Source organism: Typopeltis vanoorti, chromosome 23 (genome assembly GCF_054136105.1).
Source record: "Typopeltis vanoorti isolate ZY-2024b chromosome 23, IOZ_Tvanoo_1.0, whole genome shotgun sequence".
NCBI classification, from domain to species: domain Eukaryota; kingdom Metazoa; phylum Arthropoda; class Arachnida; order Uropygi; family Thelyphonidae; genus Typopeltis; species Typopeltis vanoorti.
The window spans coordinates 5,881,255-5,901,558 of NC_143571.1; the positions used below are offsets into that span (position 1 = coordinate 5,881,255).

General features: G+C 34.6%; 1 protein-coding gene across 4 annotated transcripts in view; it reads right to left on the reverse strand.

The window, feature by feature from the left end:
- Vps53 (vacuolar protein sorting 53) overlaps positions 1-20,304 on the reverse strand; it is a 349,419-nt gene that overhangs the window by 202,258 nt on the left and 126,857 nt on the right. For all 4 annotated transcript variants that reach the window (XM_090412655.1, XM_090412656.1, XM_090412658.1 and 1 more), the window contains exon 10: positions 2,479-2,647. In XM_090412655.1, coding sequence (XP_090268781.1) covers positions 2,479-2,647 — 169 coding nt within the window. The remainder of the gene's footprint in view (positions 1-2,478; positions 2,648-20,304) is intronic.

A 20,304-nucleotide genomic window follows, 5' to 3' on the forward strand; every position in this document is an offset into this window, starting at 1 on the left:
AATTTTTACAAGAAAAGTGATTTGATACATGTTGACAATGATATGGGGAGGGGTCTGAAAAGTTCTGATAAACACCTAGAACAAAAATATTAAAGCAACTGATATAACCACAAGAAAACACTCAAAAAAGAAAACAAAAGATAAATATGGTGAAGATATCACCATATTTATCTTTTGTTTTATCATTGTTTTCTTTTCTGAGTCATAAACTAATAAAAACTTTTTCATGACTTTTGATCAGCTGCTTGCATGCATAATTTAGTTTTGCTTATATTTCTCTAAGGTTATATTTGATAGCGGGTTATGTGACAGGAATTTACACAGTATATAATTTCTTCTTTTCCTGAACTGCTTCATGGATCTACCACAGAGCTCTTATTTTTTTCTATCCTCTCAGAAATTCCTGTAGCTTTCTTGATTATTAATATTTTCTGTCATGGATCAGTCTGAAATGAGGGGAGCCTGGAAAGTCCTGATAAACATCTAGAACAAAAATATTAGAGCAACTGACATAACCACAAGAAAGAATAGCAAAGTTATGAAGGTAATTTATGTTCTTATATTCTTATATCCTCATATGTTCTTTCTTGTGGTAGAAAACAAAAGATAAATATGGTGAAGATATCACCATATTTATCTTTTGTTTTATCATTGTTTTCTTTTCTGAGTCATAAACTAATCAAAGCTTTTTCATGGCTTTTGATCAGCTGTTTGTATGCATAATTTAGTATACATACAAGAACTTTCCAGACTTCCCTGGGTTGGCCTGGACAGACAACCATGGGCTAGGGTGGGACAGTGATTTTTGAAAGAAAAAAAAAAAAATGTTACATAAGAAGTTACATATTTCATTCAACTGAAAATACATATATATATTGTACATAAAATATATGTATACATGACAAAACAATGTTGGCAAATAACTTAGCATGAGCTAGTCAATTCCTCTTAGTTTTTATAATTTTTGACAATGTACACTTATATCGTCCTTGACAGCGAGTAGTTATTGCACAGATGTGCAATAACTACTGCAATGTCATGTGCAGCTTAGAAAAACACTGTACATGCCTCATATAGAGATCAGAATTCTCTTCCCTTTCAGTAACTCAGGGTTTTCCTTACCTGCAAACAGAAAAACCAGTCCTGTTGAACAGGTGTATATACAACCATAATACCCAAACATTAGGGGATGAAGCAGAGGAATGGCAAGCCAGCTACATTAAAAAGCCTATAAATCATTAATCAGGCCCTTAATCTATCCCTCGATGGAAGAGATGAAGAGAGAGAAATAATAAATTACCAAAATCATTATTTACAATTAAAATGAAAAATGAGAAACTGCATTATGAACCTAAAGAGCAAACAAGAGGTTTAGTAGGGAAAAAGAGAGAGAGAGCATAAAATATAGAAAAAGGACATGTTTAAATCAATTCTGGCATATGACCTGAGAACTGAGTTATTTAAAAAAAAAAATGTTGGTCAAACTGGAAAACACTATGAAGAAGAATGAACAGCTGGCATCACTGATAAAGCAAGTTAAAAATGAAGATTAGGAATGTTTTATGTCTAAATCTTTATTTTTCTTAACATAATTCTATCATTAACAGAGCAAATGTTTGAAAGACAGCAAAGAAAGACAAGAATATTATATATCTTGAGACCAAGATATATCAAAAGTGATGAATTCAGGACTATCTTAGAAAAAATATAAGTAATAGATGATTAAATTAGAGACCACATGGAATTTTATAGGCATTTTCAGGAAAGTTAACTAGTTTTTGGCATATAGGAAGTTCTTCCTTCTGGCAAAACAGATAAATCAGTTGTGAAAACATGTACAGGCACCACTAACTATTGTAGACAAATGAGCAAGGGTTGGGATGTCTAGCTAGAGGAAGATTAACCTATCTTAGTTGGTTAATCCTACAAAATTAATGGAAAATATGAAGGAAAAGTTTTGAGATGAAGCTCATAGTCATATTATGATAATAATTATAATTATTATGTGACACCTCCAAGGAGTCTGACTCATTGCGAGGGGGGGTATCTACCCCCCTCCTCTACACACATCTAACCATCTCCCCCTACTACTGAGAAATCTACCACACACAACTACCATTAATCATCCATCACCACCAACAACAGTATTTTTGTTGTTTGTAAATTGTGTGTGTTCTGAAGGCTGATTTGCCTGTACACAGGATGAAAAAAAAAAAAACCTGAGTTTCTGGGAGAAAAAATCCTGCTACCTCTGTATGATATCAGCTAACTCACCTTCAAATATCTTAATTGTATTTGGCTATCACAAGTCCACTCAGAGGTTGTTAGGAATGATGCTTTTGTAGTCATTATACTACCCAATGAAGTGTTTACCACTACCTAGTAGAGCCTCTGTGAAGGAATTTAATAAATAACAATTTATTTCTATTACACATAATTTTAAATATTGTGTACTATTCAAAAATAGATTATTCTTACTTTCCTTCCTGTGCATGTTAACAAGGGTTTCTCTACTCCTTCTATGGTGATACCAGTAAATCGACGACCTAAAAGTCCCTCAAAATTAGTTGTTTTCTGAATTGCAAAGAGGAGTAATCGTACATCTATTTCATGAACTCTAGAAGCCATAATTTTTGCTAATTCTTTTCTGTTAAAATGTAATTTGAATAAATTAGTAAAACTAGTGAATAAAACCAGAAGTAATACCAAAGTAATTAATTGTTATGTTATTAAAAAACTGATTAACTTTCAAAAGACTAAGACTTACGTAACAAATAAAAACACACAATCTTTCACATATTCTCATTTGCTCCAAGTCGAGAATAACATGAGCAGCAACTACTCAATATCCATTCACATCTCAGCAGTAAATCTACTGAACCAGCTTCTCTCTTTCATCCCATTTATCCTTATTCTCTGTCTACAACTGTCTCTGTCTAGAAGCCTACAACCTGTAGCTATGGAAAAAAAAAAAAAAAAACTCTAACTAATTTAAACATATTTTTATGCTGTATTAACAACTTCCACCATTTCAAAAATGAACATCAATGGGAACCATTTGCTATTAATCCCAACCCCACACCCAGCACTAATGTGCTATAAGCACAACTTCTTGCACATGTGCATATGTGCGTGTATATATACCTACTCTAGCCATAAATACTGTTACAACTTGAACAGCGTATAAACTTTTAATCTATCAGTAAATCATTTACAGCTTTCAGCACATACAAATTACATGTATAACATGCACATACCAGCACTCAATGTTCAAAATGTCCCCTTTTGCTCTCATGCATGGCAGAAGTTTGTGAGGCCACATATCGATGGCAGCACACAACATCCAGTGGAAATGCTGCCATTGCTCACTCCAAATCCACCTTAAGGCTGGTGATGCAGGGGAGTTGCAGGATACTCTCCCCACAATTTAAAATAAAAGGGATTCAGATCAGGACTTCTAGATGGCCAATCAGGTGGTGATATGTGGTCATCAGGCACATGCACTCCAACCACAGTTATCTAGTTCTTGCCTTGTGTGCAGTAGGACTGCACAACAGGACTCAGCCCTTGCACAAAGGGCTGAGTCCTGTTGGAAGGTCCACTGCCTACTGTGAAACGTGTTGTTCAGGGGCTATACCACAAGTTCCAGCATGTTGTCTTGATACACTTTGGTGGAGATTTTGATCCCTTTCTCACTGAAATACAACTTGGATACCCCCTAAAGCATCATCTCCCTCTCTCACACACACCAAACCATCACTGACACAGGGTGACTACCTCTCCAAATCCTGGGTGCTAAGGCACATGTTGTGCAACTATATAACCTGCATTGTTTGGCAGTTAAACAACTCTTCAAGGGTGAAAATCTCATATGTGAAGAGGATATATATCCATGTCTATTGTTTGCATACTACCAGAGAAGTGCCTTTGATTTCATCACCCTCTGCTGCATAAGTTGTGTTAGGAAGAATCCAATAGAAATGAAATATTCTCTGCAAAATGTTCATCTCTTGTGACATCACTTTCTGTGTTCTCACAGGATTATGGTGAAGGAGTGCCTTCAGAGTTCTCACAAGCTGTTGCATCCTAATGCAATGTGGATAACCTGTTATTTGGCAATCAGATACATCTCCTGTATCGTTATAAGAATTAATAGTCTGATATACAAACATGCTGCCAATCCTGAGTGTTTTAGCATGTTGAAAATAACAGGTAGCTGCATTCCAACCTCGTGAATTGCTATTACAGCTACACAGGTCTCATAATCTCCCCACTGCAGGTTAACCTGTATAGCTAAACAACTTTTTCTCTACTGATAAATATTGAATGTTGGTTGCCATTAACAGAACTGGACTCGTGCAATTCTGTGGATGGACAACATGGGGGTGTGCAGAAGTTGTAACAGTATTTATACGGAGGCTGTTCAATAAGTTATGACTATATTTACCCAGAAAACAGATTACCTTTAGTCAAAGTAACTACCGTGAGACACGATGCATTTGTCCCAACGTTGAGTCCACTTCTTAAACATATGGGAAAGTCCGTTTTTTGAGAGTTCTTTCAAAACTGCCTCCACAGCTTTTACACATGCTTTGTTGCTTTCGAAATGGCAGCCTCTTAGTGGTTTCTTGAGCTGAGGAAACAGCCAGAAATCGCACGGTGCGAGATCAGGACTATATGGAGGGTGTGGTAGCGAAAAACACTTGCCCTCGACATTGCTTCATCGTGGAAAGCTTCGCGTATCATGTTAAAAGAGTCCGATGCCGATTTTTGCAAACGCACACAAAATTTAATCGCATAATGCTGTTCCAAGGACGCTTCCATTTCAACGACTAGTCGCAGCTCGTAGGCGTGCCAAAACAAGCTTGCGTTTAGTCACGTGACACTCTGGCACATCAGCCCGTATATGCCATCTATCAACCTCTTTTGTTAATACAGACAGCAACATTTCTTTATTTCACAGAAATTAATATTGTGATGAGTGGTTTCGCGACAGTAAAATTAGTCTTATTACTTATTGAACAGCCCTCGTAGTAAGACTATATATTTCTAGAAAGTTTTTTCACTTGGTTATAATTTAGATTATAACTTGCCAAGAAATTTTTGACTTTGGAAAGTCATTGTCCACTGAGAAGGCTTGTAACTCAATGGATGCAGAGTACTCAGCCACAGAAATAATTACTTTCATTATAGACATTTTAAAAAGATTTGATGCTCTTGACATGAAGATTCAATATATATGGGAACCGTTTTTTGTTTTTTGTTAAATTGTAGATACAATAAGGCAGCAATTGTCACATTTTCTGCATTAGCTGTACTGAAATTGAAAAAGTAACTAAATCTCCTTTTAACATTATTCAGAAATGCTTCTAAATGTCGTTAGGTGTATACCTAGTTACATTCCTTTAATATTTGAAGTTTTTGTCTTAAGGCAAGCAAGCATAGCACAAGAATTCCATAAGTATCCTTCACAAATTGCAGTATACTGAGAGCCTCCTCTGCTTTGCAGGCCAAATATTCTTCAATATATTTGAATTCTTCCTCTTTGGCATATTGTTTATGCCTATAGTCTTACATTAATTTACAGCACTTATTTTTAATGGTTAAAATTTTGTTTAGAGAATTATATAGACTGCTGTTTGACCTGGTCTACTGAGAATTTTTCTCTAATATATTTTCAATTATTTCCACTGATTTTGGTCATCCAAAAGCTTTCCATAGAAAACTGCATTTTTTTAAAAAAATTTCTGAATGCATAAGTGACAGTGAAGGCTAATATTAATTTTAGAGAATTATATATGCTTTTCCATAAGTCTTCCTTGGTCTGATGAGAGTTTTCCCTAATCACATCCAGGAGTATATAAAGTGCAGTGTACTTGTGAGATGGCTTACTATGGACAGGCAGGAAGAACTATTGATATTTGCCTTGGAGAACATAAAAAATACATTTGTCACTATTGTTAAGGTTATGTTAAGGACTATGCCCTTCACACATGATCAGATGGAAGAAAACAAGAGTGCTACACGGAAGTCATTATAAGTCAGAAAGATTGTTTTTGAAATTAGCAGCAGAAGCTTTAAAACATTCTCCAAACTTCAACAAGTATGACTAGCAATTTACCAAAAATCTGGGAGCCAGTCATTTTCTTGTATTCTGTATTGTGAATTAATACCATTAAATAAACTGTTATGAACTGCCAACACATAAGCCTTTCTATTTGTTTAAGAATTCTTCACAGAGATGATATCGTATGCAAGGCAGAGCAAAATAGGTAAATGGAAATTAAAACTGGCATGGCAGCTAAACAGGCTGGCCTTCTTAAAGAGGTGCTGAGACACTAATAAAATACCAAACTGTGTCAAAATTGAAAGCAAATTTTTAGCTAAGACCCAGTGTATTTACAATAGAGCTAATTTAGCATTATTGCATGAACAGATTAGTGTTACTTGTGTGGAGCTGTCAAATATAAATGCAGCTACTCATGCTCTACACAACAAACTGTGATATTTTAAACCCAGAACCGTGGGCTATCTTTGTCAGCATCTTTGACATAACAGCAGATAAAGAATTCAATAAAGTCAAAAGCAAGCACACCAGAAAAAATCTGAATTTTTCCAATATCATAGCACTATGGAATGACTACAATTACAACAAAATCGTGTCATTGTCAATTTATCATCAGTAGCCCTAACAGATGGAGCTGTCAGCATGTCAAGTTGAGGACATAACTTTGCCATTACATCTAGGCAAGCTCCAAAAGTGAAAATAATGGCTTCCATTGAATGGGAAATATACGACCTGCCACCATTTATAGCCATTAACATTCATTTGGATATAGCCAACATCCTAATCCAATCTTCCAAAAAAAAAAAAAAGAAATCAGTGCTTTAAAAGAGCTATGCAATAACAGCAGCAATATTATAATAACTAAAGTGGACAAAGATAATGCAACTGTGGTTATATGAATATGAAAGCAAAATGCACATACTTTTACAAGATCAGTGTACACACTAAATCATAGATCATGATCCTACTAATTCTCAAAAGAAAAAAAGTTTGCTAATTACTGAAGAAAGTTACTTCCTGGCCAAAAGAAACAGTTAATAATCTCAGGGCCTTTTCATGTAAAAACACCCAGAATATATGGAGCACTGAAAATTCACAAACAAGATACACCCCTATGCCCAATTGTGGATAATATAAACAGTCCTGCATACACACTTGCTAAACATTTAACTAAATTACTAGCCCCCTCCCCCATAAGTAATTTTTCTTCCTTTGTTAAAAATTCTGTTCACCTAAAATATATATTAAAAAATCATATTTTGAAAAATTCAGACATACTGATTAGTTTCAATATTACTCCACTATTTAACAATATACCATTAATTGAAACTCTGGATTTTCAAAAGTCACATTTTCCCCAGATATATTTGAATTATTTAAATTGACAGTACATGAAGGTATTTTATATGGAAAGGGAATATATACAAACAAGTAGATGAGACAACAATGGGCTCTCCCCTCTCCCTTTCTTCCCTTTAACCAATTGCTACATAGAACACTTAGAAAACCTAGCTATAAATACAGCCACTCTCAAACTAGTGGTTTGCCTGTGCTATACTGATGATGTGTTTGTCATTTGGCCATATTGTCCAAATATTAGCCACATTTTTAGTGCATTTAAATAGCGAACACCCTAAAATCCACTTCTCAATGGAACAAGAAACTAATGACTGTTTGCCCTTCCTAGATACACTAGTCACATGTCTTCCTGACGGTTCAGTATCACTTTTTTTTTTGTTTATAGAAAACCTACACATACAGAGAGATATTTGCATAATCACACCATCATCCAGCTCAAAAATATGGTATCTTAAAAACACTAACTCACAGAGCCAGCGCTATCTGTTCCAATGATAATGTTTGAACCTACTGCTGAACTCACTCACTTGCATCACACTTTTTTTTAGTCAATGGTTATAATCCCCAAAGAATATAAAAAATACAAATGCTCTTCAGAAATCCCCTGATACACACAAGACTACTGCAAAACTGTTACCATTCCCTACATTCAGGGCACATCCAAAAAAGATCTCTAGAATGCTTAATAAATATCAGCTCCATACTACATGTCAAATTGACAATGCTCATCCATTCACCCAAAGATAAACTCTCTCCTTTATCACATCCAGGAGTACATGAAGTGCCCTGGCTTACTATGGACAGACAAGAAGAAATGTTGACCTTTGCCTTGGAGAACATAAAAAATACATTTGCCACTATTGTTATGGCAAGTTAGGACAAGGAGACCCTTCCCTTCACACAGGATCAGATGGAAGAAAACAAAAGTGCTACACAGAAGTCATTATAAGGCAGAAAGATTGTTTTTGAAATTAGCAGCAGTTTTAAAATATTCTCCAAACTTCAATGGCTGTATCAATTTACCAAAAATCTGAGAGACAGTCATTTTAAGATCAAATTAATACTTGTTTTTCCCTCTCTCTTTATCCAATAATAGATGGTATGTCAATTAGGATATATTGTCTGTTACAAATTATTATTATTTTTTTTTTTTTAACTAGTCCCACTCTTATACCAAATTGTTGTGGTTTCATGTACTGCAACAAATTGTGTTTGTGCTCTGAAGATGATGGATATAATACCAGTGAAATATTAACATCGGAGTGACCATACGGCATCTGTAAGATGCCCAGTGAACATAGAGAGAGAGAGAGAGAAATATTAGCAAATAAATAATAATTACTTTCTTATAATCTGTGTTGTAAATTAATTCCATTAAATAAACTGTAATATATTCCTTAATTCTGCTCAAATCTCTGAGCACCGAACCCAAGCACATCTACTGCATATTTTCAAACCTTGATTCAAAAGATTTAAATTCTAAAAAATCACCAAACTGAAGGGATCCTCCAGAACTCTGAAAGGGACCATAAAGTAAACAACAAAGTTTGTTATGTCACTTTCAAAACTCGTGGTTTTGAACAGAATTTTGTTTTTCCTTTGTTACTTCCAGTGATCATAGAATTATTAGATTAGCGTTTCTCTCACTATTTTGATTTTAAATAATTTTTATATTCCTCAAGTATACAGTAATTACATCATGCTCACTTTTTAAATGAGACATGAAATTCAACGAAGGTTCATGAAACTCTGTGGCAGGTATTTTAAGCAAAGTGCAACTACTATATTATAGTCTGAACAGTTGTTCCGTGTTATAATCTTGAAAAGCATACCATGGGTAGTACTAGTATTCAATCTGATTATAGTTTCATTCTCTGAGTTGGTTCCAGATGTCAAACAACCTGATACATTTGATGAATGTACTATATCAACTGGAGAATCAAAATTGCACTTCTGTCCAAGTCCATATCATCCATAATCAAAAATTGTTTAATACCTAAACCTCTTTTTAAGCGATAGATACGTTCCTAAAAATTACAAATAAATAGAATTTGCATAAAAAGAACTACTGACTCCATAGAAAAAGTGAAGATTGGTTCCAAACCGGGGTGCTTAAGGGTCAAAGCTGTATAACTGAGAGGAGACCTCCACATAGCCTTTAAAGGAATGCGGAGAACCGACCAGGGCTTCTGACCTAATGTCCAATCCTCACCTTCTCGTAGTGCACCCTGTTGGGTATCTACTTGGATACTGAACGGACAAGGATGGGCTGGCAATTTGGGATTTAGCCGACCAAATTGTATTCTTATTGGTTAAACCAAAATATAGAATGATGGTACAACATGACAAAATTTCATGCCGGCTGGGGCGTCGCCCGGTTAAACAAGGCCCCCGTTGTTTTCGCCAGGGAACCAGGGCGAACAGCGAAAAGTCAGCTACTGGAACAAATCTGAAAACAAACCCCAACTCAACATCACCAGAGTTAAAGATCGGTACTATCAATGTAAGAAGCCTGAATGGCAAAGAAATGGAGCTAGCTGAGGAATTAGATAAGTACCAGATCGACATAATAGGGGTGACTGAAACATAAAAGACCAAAACTGGTGAGATCTTTCTGAGCAATAAATACAAAATGTTATATTCAGGCAATGACAATCAAGGAAAAGAAGGAGTAGCCATAGTATTCAACACAAAATACGAGGCTAATCTTCTTGAATGGCAGTCAGTCTCAAGTAGAGTAATGTGGGCAAATATGAGAATGGGGAACTGGACAATGAGACTTATTTGTGCCTATGGTCCCACAGAAGGTTCTACTAAGGTAGAAGTGGAGGAATTTTTTGAGGTTTTAGAAAAAGCAACTGACACAATGAAAAATGAAAAGTCGGTCCTTGTTGGGGATCTAAATAGCAGAGTAGGAAATGATTGTGAGACATACAAAAATATTTTGAGAAAATTTGGAGAAAAGGGCAAAGCTAATAATAATGGCAAATATCTGTTGGATTTCTGCTCAGGACATGGACTGGTTATTACTAACACCATGTTCCAACATAAAAATGTGCACAAATTCACATGGAGAAAAGAGGTTAGGAATAAAAAAAGTCTCATTGACTATGTTATTGTTGATAGTCATGTTTTCTCCCTGGTGCAGGACACCAGAGTGTACAGAGGATTTGAAATTGGAAGTGATCACTATTTAGTCTTGAGCAGGATAAAATTGAATTTCATATTGAAAAGAATAACATGTAAGAAAGTTTTAAAGCGAATAAAAGTTGAGCAGCTCTCAGATGTGAGCTGTAGACTAAAATACACAAAGATTATTGAAGGAAAAATGAAAGACTTTGAGAACAGGAATCAAACCTTGGAGATTCATTGGCAAACTCTGAAGAAAACATTGACTGATTCTGCCAGAGAGGCATGTGGTGAGGTTGTTTGTAAGGATAAAAAAATCGGAACTCCCTGGTGGACACAGGAGGTTAAAGAGGCAGTGAAGGAAAAGAAGAAAGCATACCAAAAGTTCCTGTCAAATAAGTCAGCTTGTGCTCTTAGAGAATATAGAGACAAATGCAAGAATGCTAAACACTGTATAAAACTAACTAAACAAAAGTCATGGGAGGACTTTGGCAAGAATATAGAAAATAAATATCAAGAAGGTGGCAAAATATTCTGGAGGTTGTTGAAGAAGCTTAAGAATGGAGGAAAGAGTGCTATAAAAGGAATTAGAGATGATAAAGGTGACATGAAAACGGGAGAAAAAGATATCCTTGAAGTATGGAGTAATTACTTCGAAAAACTGCTAAATGAAACAAGCAGTGATGACAGCACAGTGGTAAAAAACACTGATGAGGCATGCAGTCAGAAATACATATCCATACTCAAAGTAGAAAAAGCCATCAAAGGCTTGAAATGTGGAAAGGCAGCAGGAGTAGATGATATTCGACCAGAAAGGCTGAAGTATGGTGGTATAAGAGTCTTACAGTGGCTGCACTGCATAGTTCAGAAAGCCTGGACAGAGGGACGAATTCCTGATGATTGGAGTAGAGCTCACATAGTACCCATATATAAAAAGGGAAATAAAACTGCATGTGAGAATTACAGAGGTATTTCCCTACTGAGTGTTCCTGGCAAGATCTATGCAAGTATACTTGAGAAACGGTTCACAAGAATTGTGGAAGAAAAGCTTGGTGAAGAACAAGCTGGATTCAGGCCAAATAGAGGCTGTCAGGATCAGATCTTCACTTTACGACAAATAGTCGAGAAAGCATGGGAATATAACAAAGATCTGTATTTAAGTTTTGTCGATCTGGAAAAGGCATATGACAAGGTGCCAAGAGAGAAGCTATTCAATATGCTGCAGTTATATGGTGTCAATGGGACATTATATCAAGCAATACTTAGTCTTTATTTGAGTTGTAAGTCAGCAGTTAGAATTGAAGGAAGTACAGGAAGATGGTTTAATGTTAAATCTGGTGTGAGACAAGGATGTACATTATCCCCTCTGTTATTCATTATCTATATGGATCGCATTATGAAGGAAAGTGGTATTAAACATGATATCGAAATTGGAGATGTTAATGTCAGCTCTTTGCTTTATGCAGACGATGTTATACTTCTAAATAAATCCGCTACAAGTCTGCAAGATTCTCTGACTAAATTGAATAGCTCTTGTAATAGATATGGTATGAAGGTCAGCAATAAAAAGACAAGGACAATGAAAATAGGCAGAATCATTGAAAATGTCAACTGTGTTGTGAATGGAGAACCTGTGGAACAAGTAAAACATTTCAGCTATTTAGGAACGATTTTTACTGAAGATGGTAAATTGAATATGGAAATAGACAACAGAATCAGCAAAGATGGTATGGTGGGAAGTCAATTGAATAAATTCATATGGAATAAGAGAGAAATTAGTCGCAACACTAAATTAGCTGTATACAAGACAGTGTTCAAACCAGTTTTAACTTATGGATCTGAGAGCTGGGTCAGAAGTAAAACACTTGACCAAAGACTAGAGACTTCAGATATGAGAGTCCTGAGAAAGATTATAGGCGTGAACAGTGGCATCAATGGCAGTATCATATTAAAAACGAGGATATTAGGAAAGAACTTGACATTGTCAGCATCCAGGAATGCGTTAGCAGAGCTAATCTCAGGTGGTATGGTCACTTAAACAGAATGGGCGAGGAAAGATTAGCAAAACAAGTGTTCTCTGCCAGGTTGGCAGGAAAACGACCGAGAGGAAGACCAAGATATAGGTGGATTGATACGGTACAAAGTGCTTTAGACGATAGAAATATAAGAGCTGATAATATTGGAGTGTTGACAAGTAACAGACTGATTTGGAGGAAAATTGTAGATAGAAAATTAATAATGATGTAATTTTTTTCATGTAGTACTATCATATCCTGTACACCCCTTGCGGGTACATGGCAGGAATTTGATGATGATGGTTCCAAACCTGAAATATAAGGAAAATAATGAAAAAAAAAACAAACATTAAATTCGTTAGGATCATAAGATTTTTATTTACATTTCATGGAGAACACACATACATATAACGAATTTTAATAACTTAAAAAAAAACATATTCATTTCAGTTGTTTGCTAAGGATTCTATAAAAAAATTATGTTATTCGCTATCAGTTTCTGGCAATAAACGTGAAAGCTTTCGTTTTTGTGAGACTGTAATATCACTAGAATTACTAGATATGGTATTATCATCATCGACTTTCGCCTCAACTTGTGGAATTCTTCTTATCATGTCTTGAACAAAAGTACCACTGGTTGTTTCAGTAGTTTTAGCATGAACTCAGTTATTAAATGCTGTGTTGATGCTTTAGATAAGTCGCAATATAATTCTCTGTATGAAGACATTAACAACTTAAGCTCATGTGAAAACTTCCCAGCATGTTCTTCATTTGGATCATGTCAGGTAAAATAATCGCCTAAATTACTGGCCAGTTTAAGACCTTCTTTAATTATATCAGCAGTAAAAGTAGGATTATCTTGATCATTATCATCATCATTCTTCGCATTCAGGAGTCTCAGAAACAATCTCCACTATTTCGTCTTCGCTAAGAGGTTTATCAATTATCAATTAACAATTCTTCGATATCTGCTGACATAAGATCATCGAATCCTTCTCGGCCAATTTCACATGCCAAACTTATTATATTGGGGAATTCTGCAGTATGATTGAAGGGAACAGGCGCATTCTCTTTAACACATGCAGGCCAAATAGCTTTCCAGCACGCATTCATAGTTTCAGGTCTCAATTCAGATAACGATAATCGAACCTGATCAATGCAAACCATAATTGAAAATTTTTTCCACGCATCCATAACTGACAGTGTTTCATCATCATTTAGCTTGTTCAAAACATACTGAAATGTTCGTCTGACATATGTTTTAAAAGTCACAATTATACCCTGATCTAGAGGTTGTAGCAATGAGGTGGTATTGGGCGGCAGAAAAAAAATTGCACATTTGGGTGTTCTATGGCAGGATGACCGGGTGCATTATCAAAAATCAAAAGCACTTTAAATTCAAGACCCTTGTCATTCAAATAGTATTTGAATGACAAGGGTCGAACTTCTCCCACAAAATGTTTGTGGAACCACTCAGTGAAAATATCAATGGTCACCCAAGCAATTTTTGAAAATCAATGCCTTTCATTGACCGTGGTCTTAATGATCGATTTATGAGCAGTGGTTTTAACATCCAATCTCCTAAAGCATTCGAACAAAATAGAAGTGTTATGCAATCCTTTGCTGCTTTGAATCCACCAACAGTTTTTTGCATTTTTGATACAGGAGTTCTGTTTGGCATTTTTTTCCAGAAAAGGCCGGTTTCATCTATATTCCAAACTTGTTCACGAGTGTAACCTCCATCTTCAATTATTTTAGCAATTTTTTGTGGAAATGCTTTAGCAGCTGTTTCATCATCAGAAGTCATTTCACCTTCAATTTTTATATTATGAAGAGCATGTCTTTTAATAAACTTAGCCAGCCAACCATTGCTTGCATGAAATTCATATTTTTTCCTCGATTGAGATGAAGTATTTGGCTGCAGTTTTTTAATCTGTTCATAAAATCTCAATGCCGATTGCTTTATGGAATTTCCGTCAACTGGCATTCTTTTTTGTACATTATCTTCTATCCACATCACTCAAGCTTTTTCAGCCTTTTCTAGAACATCTCTCATATATGATGATAATTTGTTACTCGATTTTGTACCAGAACATACCGCTTTTCCAATAGCCTCTTCATTTTTCTTTATAGATCTGACAGTTGATTCATGGACTCCAAAATGTTTACCCACAGCCGTCGCACCTTCCCCAGTTTGAAGACTATCTAAAATTTGAATTTTTATATCCAAGGAAACGGCTTTCCCCCCCTTTTTTTTTTTGGTTATCGGCAACATCATGTGAGGGCTGGATTAAAATCTTCAGTTAATGAAATGAAAGTCTGAAAATTACATATAGCTTACCATTTATAATTTCTTGGCAAAATTATTAATTTTATAATGCGATTTTTATTTTGATTTCACTTAAAAAATGCAAATGTAAAAAATGCGGCAACTGTGTTATCTACTCAAACACCAAATTCAAACTACTAAGAACTGCTTTTTTATGCGCAGTCAGTTATGTACTGTAATTCAGGGAATTCCCAATAAATGAAATTCGTAAGAATTTGAATTTTCTTAATTGAAACAAGAATGCAATTCTACAAAATTCTCAGAATTTTCTTGAATTACGGATTTTTTTCCTAACTTGGACTTTTTTGGGATATCAAAAAAAAAAAAAATTTTTTTTTGATATCCCAATTCGCATAAAAAGAGGTTTAGGTACATTTTTATATTATAAAAAAGAAAACTGAACTGCTTGAACTCATAAGAAATGTTTAAAAATGACAAATAATATAATCACTAATATGAGTTACTTGGTGTTTCTTAGCCTGAACTAGGTTATATTTTAATAACACACTGATCAGTATTTGTGAAATGAACTGATGACAGTTGGACTTTAGTACTTACATTTAGCATTCCTTCTGTTTACTTTGACTCAGTGTAAATAAAGCCTATTGCATTTGAATATAACTAGGTCAGAAAGCAAATGCAAAGACAGCAAATGAATAGTCCATTAACTCTGAATAAGAGTGTGACATAGGAGGTAAGCCAGGTTTAAAGTGTTATTTATAACAGAGAAGAAAATTATTAATATTTTCATATTCAAAAGGCTTAGAAACACTGAATAATATAATTCAGCAAGCAAGAATAAATTTCTTTTAAAAAGATTTCTGGTTAGTGTCTAAATTGTTCAGAACAATTAGCTAATTCACTTAATCAAAATTTAGTTGTGATGTAACATGCTTTTAGTTGGCAGTTATGATTAATAAATTTAGTTGTCAATTATGATTAATATATTTAATCATCACTCATAATTAAAAAATTAAGTTACTCTTCTTCTCTTCAAGGATTAAGCATTTGCCTGTTCTGGCTTCACTGGTCCTACCATCTTGTCACTGGTCTTCCTCTCTCTTTCCCTTTGGTCTACATCTATCCATCCTAGATAAATGTTTCTTTCTTTATATGACTAGATAAATGTTCTTTCCATTTCTCTCTATATTCCTTGATCTTTTCATTTGTTATATCTAGTTCTTTTCTGATGTCTCCATTTCTTACATGGTCCAATTTTGTGAATCCTTAATTATTTTTAAAACTATCATCATTGCAGATTGTATTTTACTTTAATTATTCTTTTTAACTGTCCATGTTTCTGAATCATATAACAGAGTGGGAGTGGCCATTACTTTATAAAATTTTAGCTGAATTTCTCTTCTTGTTTTTTTATTCAGTGTCCTTTTAATTGTTGCACAGATTTTCTGAAATTTCTTTATTTTTTCATCTATATCTTTATCTTTTAGATATGTTATTATGCAGCCTAAATCTGCATACACCATTGCATTGAGAAATATTTCCAGTTAACCAGTTCTTCTGGTTAACTGAATACCTTGTTTTATTGCTGTTTTCCATATATTAATAATCTGATCAATATACATATATATATATTAAATAGAGTTGGTGATAAGCGTCATCCCTGTCTGACACCCTGATTTATTTCAATCTCTTCTGTTAATTTATTACCTAACTGTAACTGTATTTTTGTATCTTTATATAAACTCTGTATAGCTTGTACCAAATGTAATGAATATCCTTGTTTTTTTCATTATAATCCATAGTTTTTCTCTGTGTATTTTATCAAAAGCTTTCTTGTAATCTATAAAGGCCATATGAGTCTCTAAATTAAATTTTCTGGCCTTTTTATTAAATTAAATGGTGTTTTTTCAATAATTTGTTTTAACACAAACATTGTCTACACATGATCTTCCATGTCTGAAAAAACCATTTTGTTCTTTTGAGAATAGAGTGTTTGCAATATTTCTAAATCTTTTATTCAGGATTTTACTGTAAATTTTGTAACCTGTATTTAATAAACTTATTCCTCTGTAATTTTTAAAATCATCTGTCTCCTTTCTTAAATATAGATATAAACTTAGCTTTTAACCAATCTGATGGAACCTCACATTTCCTCTAACAGTTATTTATTAATTTTAAGAATATCTTTTGTAAATATTCTCCGCCATATTTCCAAAACTCTGTAATTATGCCATATAAGCTGGTTAATTCTCTATTTTTTGATACTTTTATTGCTTCTTTTATTTCTTCCAATTTTATTGTTTCTATATCAGTGTTAACTTCTTTGTTAATATTTTCTGTTATTAAATTTGGGTCCTACCATAAATTCTTATAATGTTCATCATCATCATCGAATTCCTGCCATGTACCCCAGGATATGATAGTACTACATGAAAAATTTACATCATTACTAACTTCCTACCTACAATTTTCCTCCAAATCAGTCTGTTACTTGTCAAAAATCCTACATTACCAGATCTTATATTTCTATCGTCTAAGGTACTTTTGTACCGTATCAATCCACTTATATCTTGGTCTTCCTCTGGGTCATTTTCCTGCCAACTTGGCAGAGAACACTTGTTTTGCTAATCTTTCCTTGCCATTCTGTTTAAGTGACCATACCACCTGAGATTAGCTCTGCTAACACATTCCTGGATGCTGACAATGTCAAGTTCTTTCCTAATATCCTCATTTTTAATATGACATTGCCATTGATGCCATCTATTCATGCCTCTAATCTTTCTCAGGACTCTCATATCTGCAGTCTCTAGTGTTTGGTCAAGTGTTTTACTTCTGACCCAGCTCTCAGATCCATAAGTTAAAACTGGTTTGAACACTGTCTTGTATACAGCTAATTTAATGTTCTGACTAATTTCTCTCTTATTCCATAAGAATTTATTCAATTGACTTCCTACCATACCAGCTTTGTTGATTCTGTTGTCTATTTCCATATTTAATTTACCATCTTCACTAAAAATCGTGCCAAAGTAACTGAAATGTTTTACTTGTTCCACAGGTTCTCCAATCGCAACACAGTTGACATTTTCAATGTCTTTGTCTTTTATTGCTGACCATCATACCATATCTATTACAACAGTTATTCAATTTAGCAAGAGAATCTTGCAGACTTGTAGCGGATTTATTTAGAAATATAACATCATCCGCATAAAGCAAAGAGCTGACATTAACATCTCCAATTTTGATATCACGTTTAATACCACTTTCCTTCATAATGTGATCCATATAGATAATGTACATCCTTGTCTCACACCAGATTTAGCATTAAACCACCTTCCTGTACTTCCTTCAATTCTACCTGCTGATTTACAACTCAAATAAAGACTAAGATATCAAAATTGGAGATGTTAATGTCAGCTCTTTGCTTTATGCAGATGATGGCGGATACAAGCCTAGGCAAACCTTTCATGACAGAGACAACTCGTAGTAAAGGTGGAGTAAGCTCTGATCACTACCCCCCCCCAATAATGTATAACATCATACATGTCCGCTAGGTGATGTGTTTTACATTATAGAAAATACTAAGGATAGTGATCAGAGCTTACTCCACCTTTACTACAAGTTGCCCCTGTCATGAAAGGTTCGCTTACGTTTGGATCTGCCGAAACTTTTATAGTTTCTATATTCGGCATGAAACTCTTGTAGTTTACAAGATAAAATGTCCGCGCGGTTAGCCTAGTGGCTTTGCACTTCGCAACCATATGCTGCCTGGGGAAGGAGTGTCCTAGGTTTGATTCCCGTTGACGACGTAAGAAGCTTAAGGATCTTCCTCAGCCATAACCAAGTTAGCTGGTCTTGGGTGTGGACAACAGGGTTTTTTCCACCAGTTTATCTGGGGTTTTTTATCCCGCAAGCAGGCAAACCGGCCCCATGAACACACATGGATCTACAGTTTTTATAATTTTATACTGTGTATTTGTTTTATAGTTTATATGTTTTCTTAACTTACATGAATTACTTGAATTAAATAAAAATATTTGTTGGATATGTCATTGTTTATATAATCTTAAAAAAAAAAATACGATTTCGTAACCTAATCCTACTTTTTCTATGTGATCTGAGTCCTGCATAATGCGATTTATATAACGTGGCATTTCTATGGAACCTAACATCCATGTTATACGAAGGTTACTTGTATGTGAAGTGCCAAGCCATTTTGGTTGAACATTCCTTTAGCACACATGCTGATATCTCATCAGGCTATATTTCAGAACTGATGTTGTTGAGGAGTATATTTGAAAAGCTTCTAGATATGACCTTGGATCTGTAGCACTGCTTTGGCAGTCTGTTGAACTTTGGAGTAGAGCTAGGGTTATTGTCAGTTTTTTGTATACCAGCAGCAGCAATTGCTGGATAAGAATAAATATGTACAGGTGTTAGTTCAACTCCTGGACAGTTTTTGCATGTTTCATAGCTCCTACTACCGTCTGGCTGAATTTTCATGCCTTTAAAATGTTCGGTCCTTAGTCTGGTAATGACTGTGGTTATTTCTCTATTTTCATTAATTTCACTGATTTTATTCTTCTTCTTGATAGATTGTTTTACTAATCTTATTTTGGTGACAGCATTAGCATCAGTTAATATTAATGCTTCTTTGGCTAGTCTGTCTGCTCTTTCATTGCCTTCAATATTTACATGGGCTGGTATCCATTGTAGTGTACAGTTCTTATTTTTCAAATTTAAGGTAGTTAGTAGTTCATGAATTTCCTTTGTGAGATTTGTTTTTTTTCATTTTTTAATGCCTCAAGTGCAGATTTTGAGTCACTGTAGATGGTTATTCTTTCTGTAATGTTTATTTCTGAATTTGAGAGATAGAATTTGAGAGCTGTTTGTATGTTAGTTCACAAGTGAAGTTTGAAGCTATTTTGCCAGCTATTTTGGTTTTGATTTGCATTTCCTTGCCTTCAGGTAGAGTTAGAAAAATCCCTGAACCTCCTTAGTTGAATGCTTCATCAGATGATCCATTGAGTGTAGGCAATGACATGGTTTCGATTGTTTAAGGGTGTATAGTGTCAACTCCTTTTCTTTTATTTTCTTTCTGTGAATCCTTTTTTGAACAAGGTTCGAGGAGATTTAAGTTTATCACTGTATTTTTTGGTATAATAGTGGAAAAGAATGGCTCTTTGTTTATTTCAATGGATAGGTGCTCTAAATCAATCTGTTTTCTAATTTCATGATCATATTGTAATGTAGATGATCTCTTTAGTCTAGATTTTCTTGTCCAGGCATTGAAGGTCCTGAGTGAGATGTGATCCTGTTGGCGGCTCGATTCTGTTAGTGAATTTAACTGTGGAGAGTTTTCTTCTGTCTTCTAGTATATGAAGCCCACACTCTTGTTGAGCTTTAAATTATTTGTGGATGAGACTGCATCTATAATAATTTTTGCC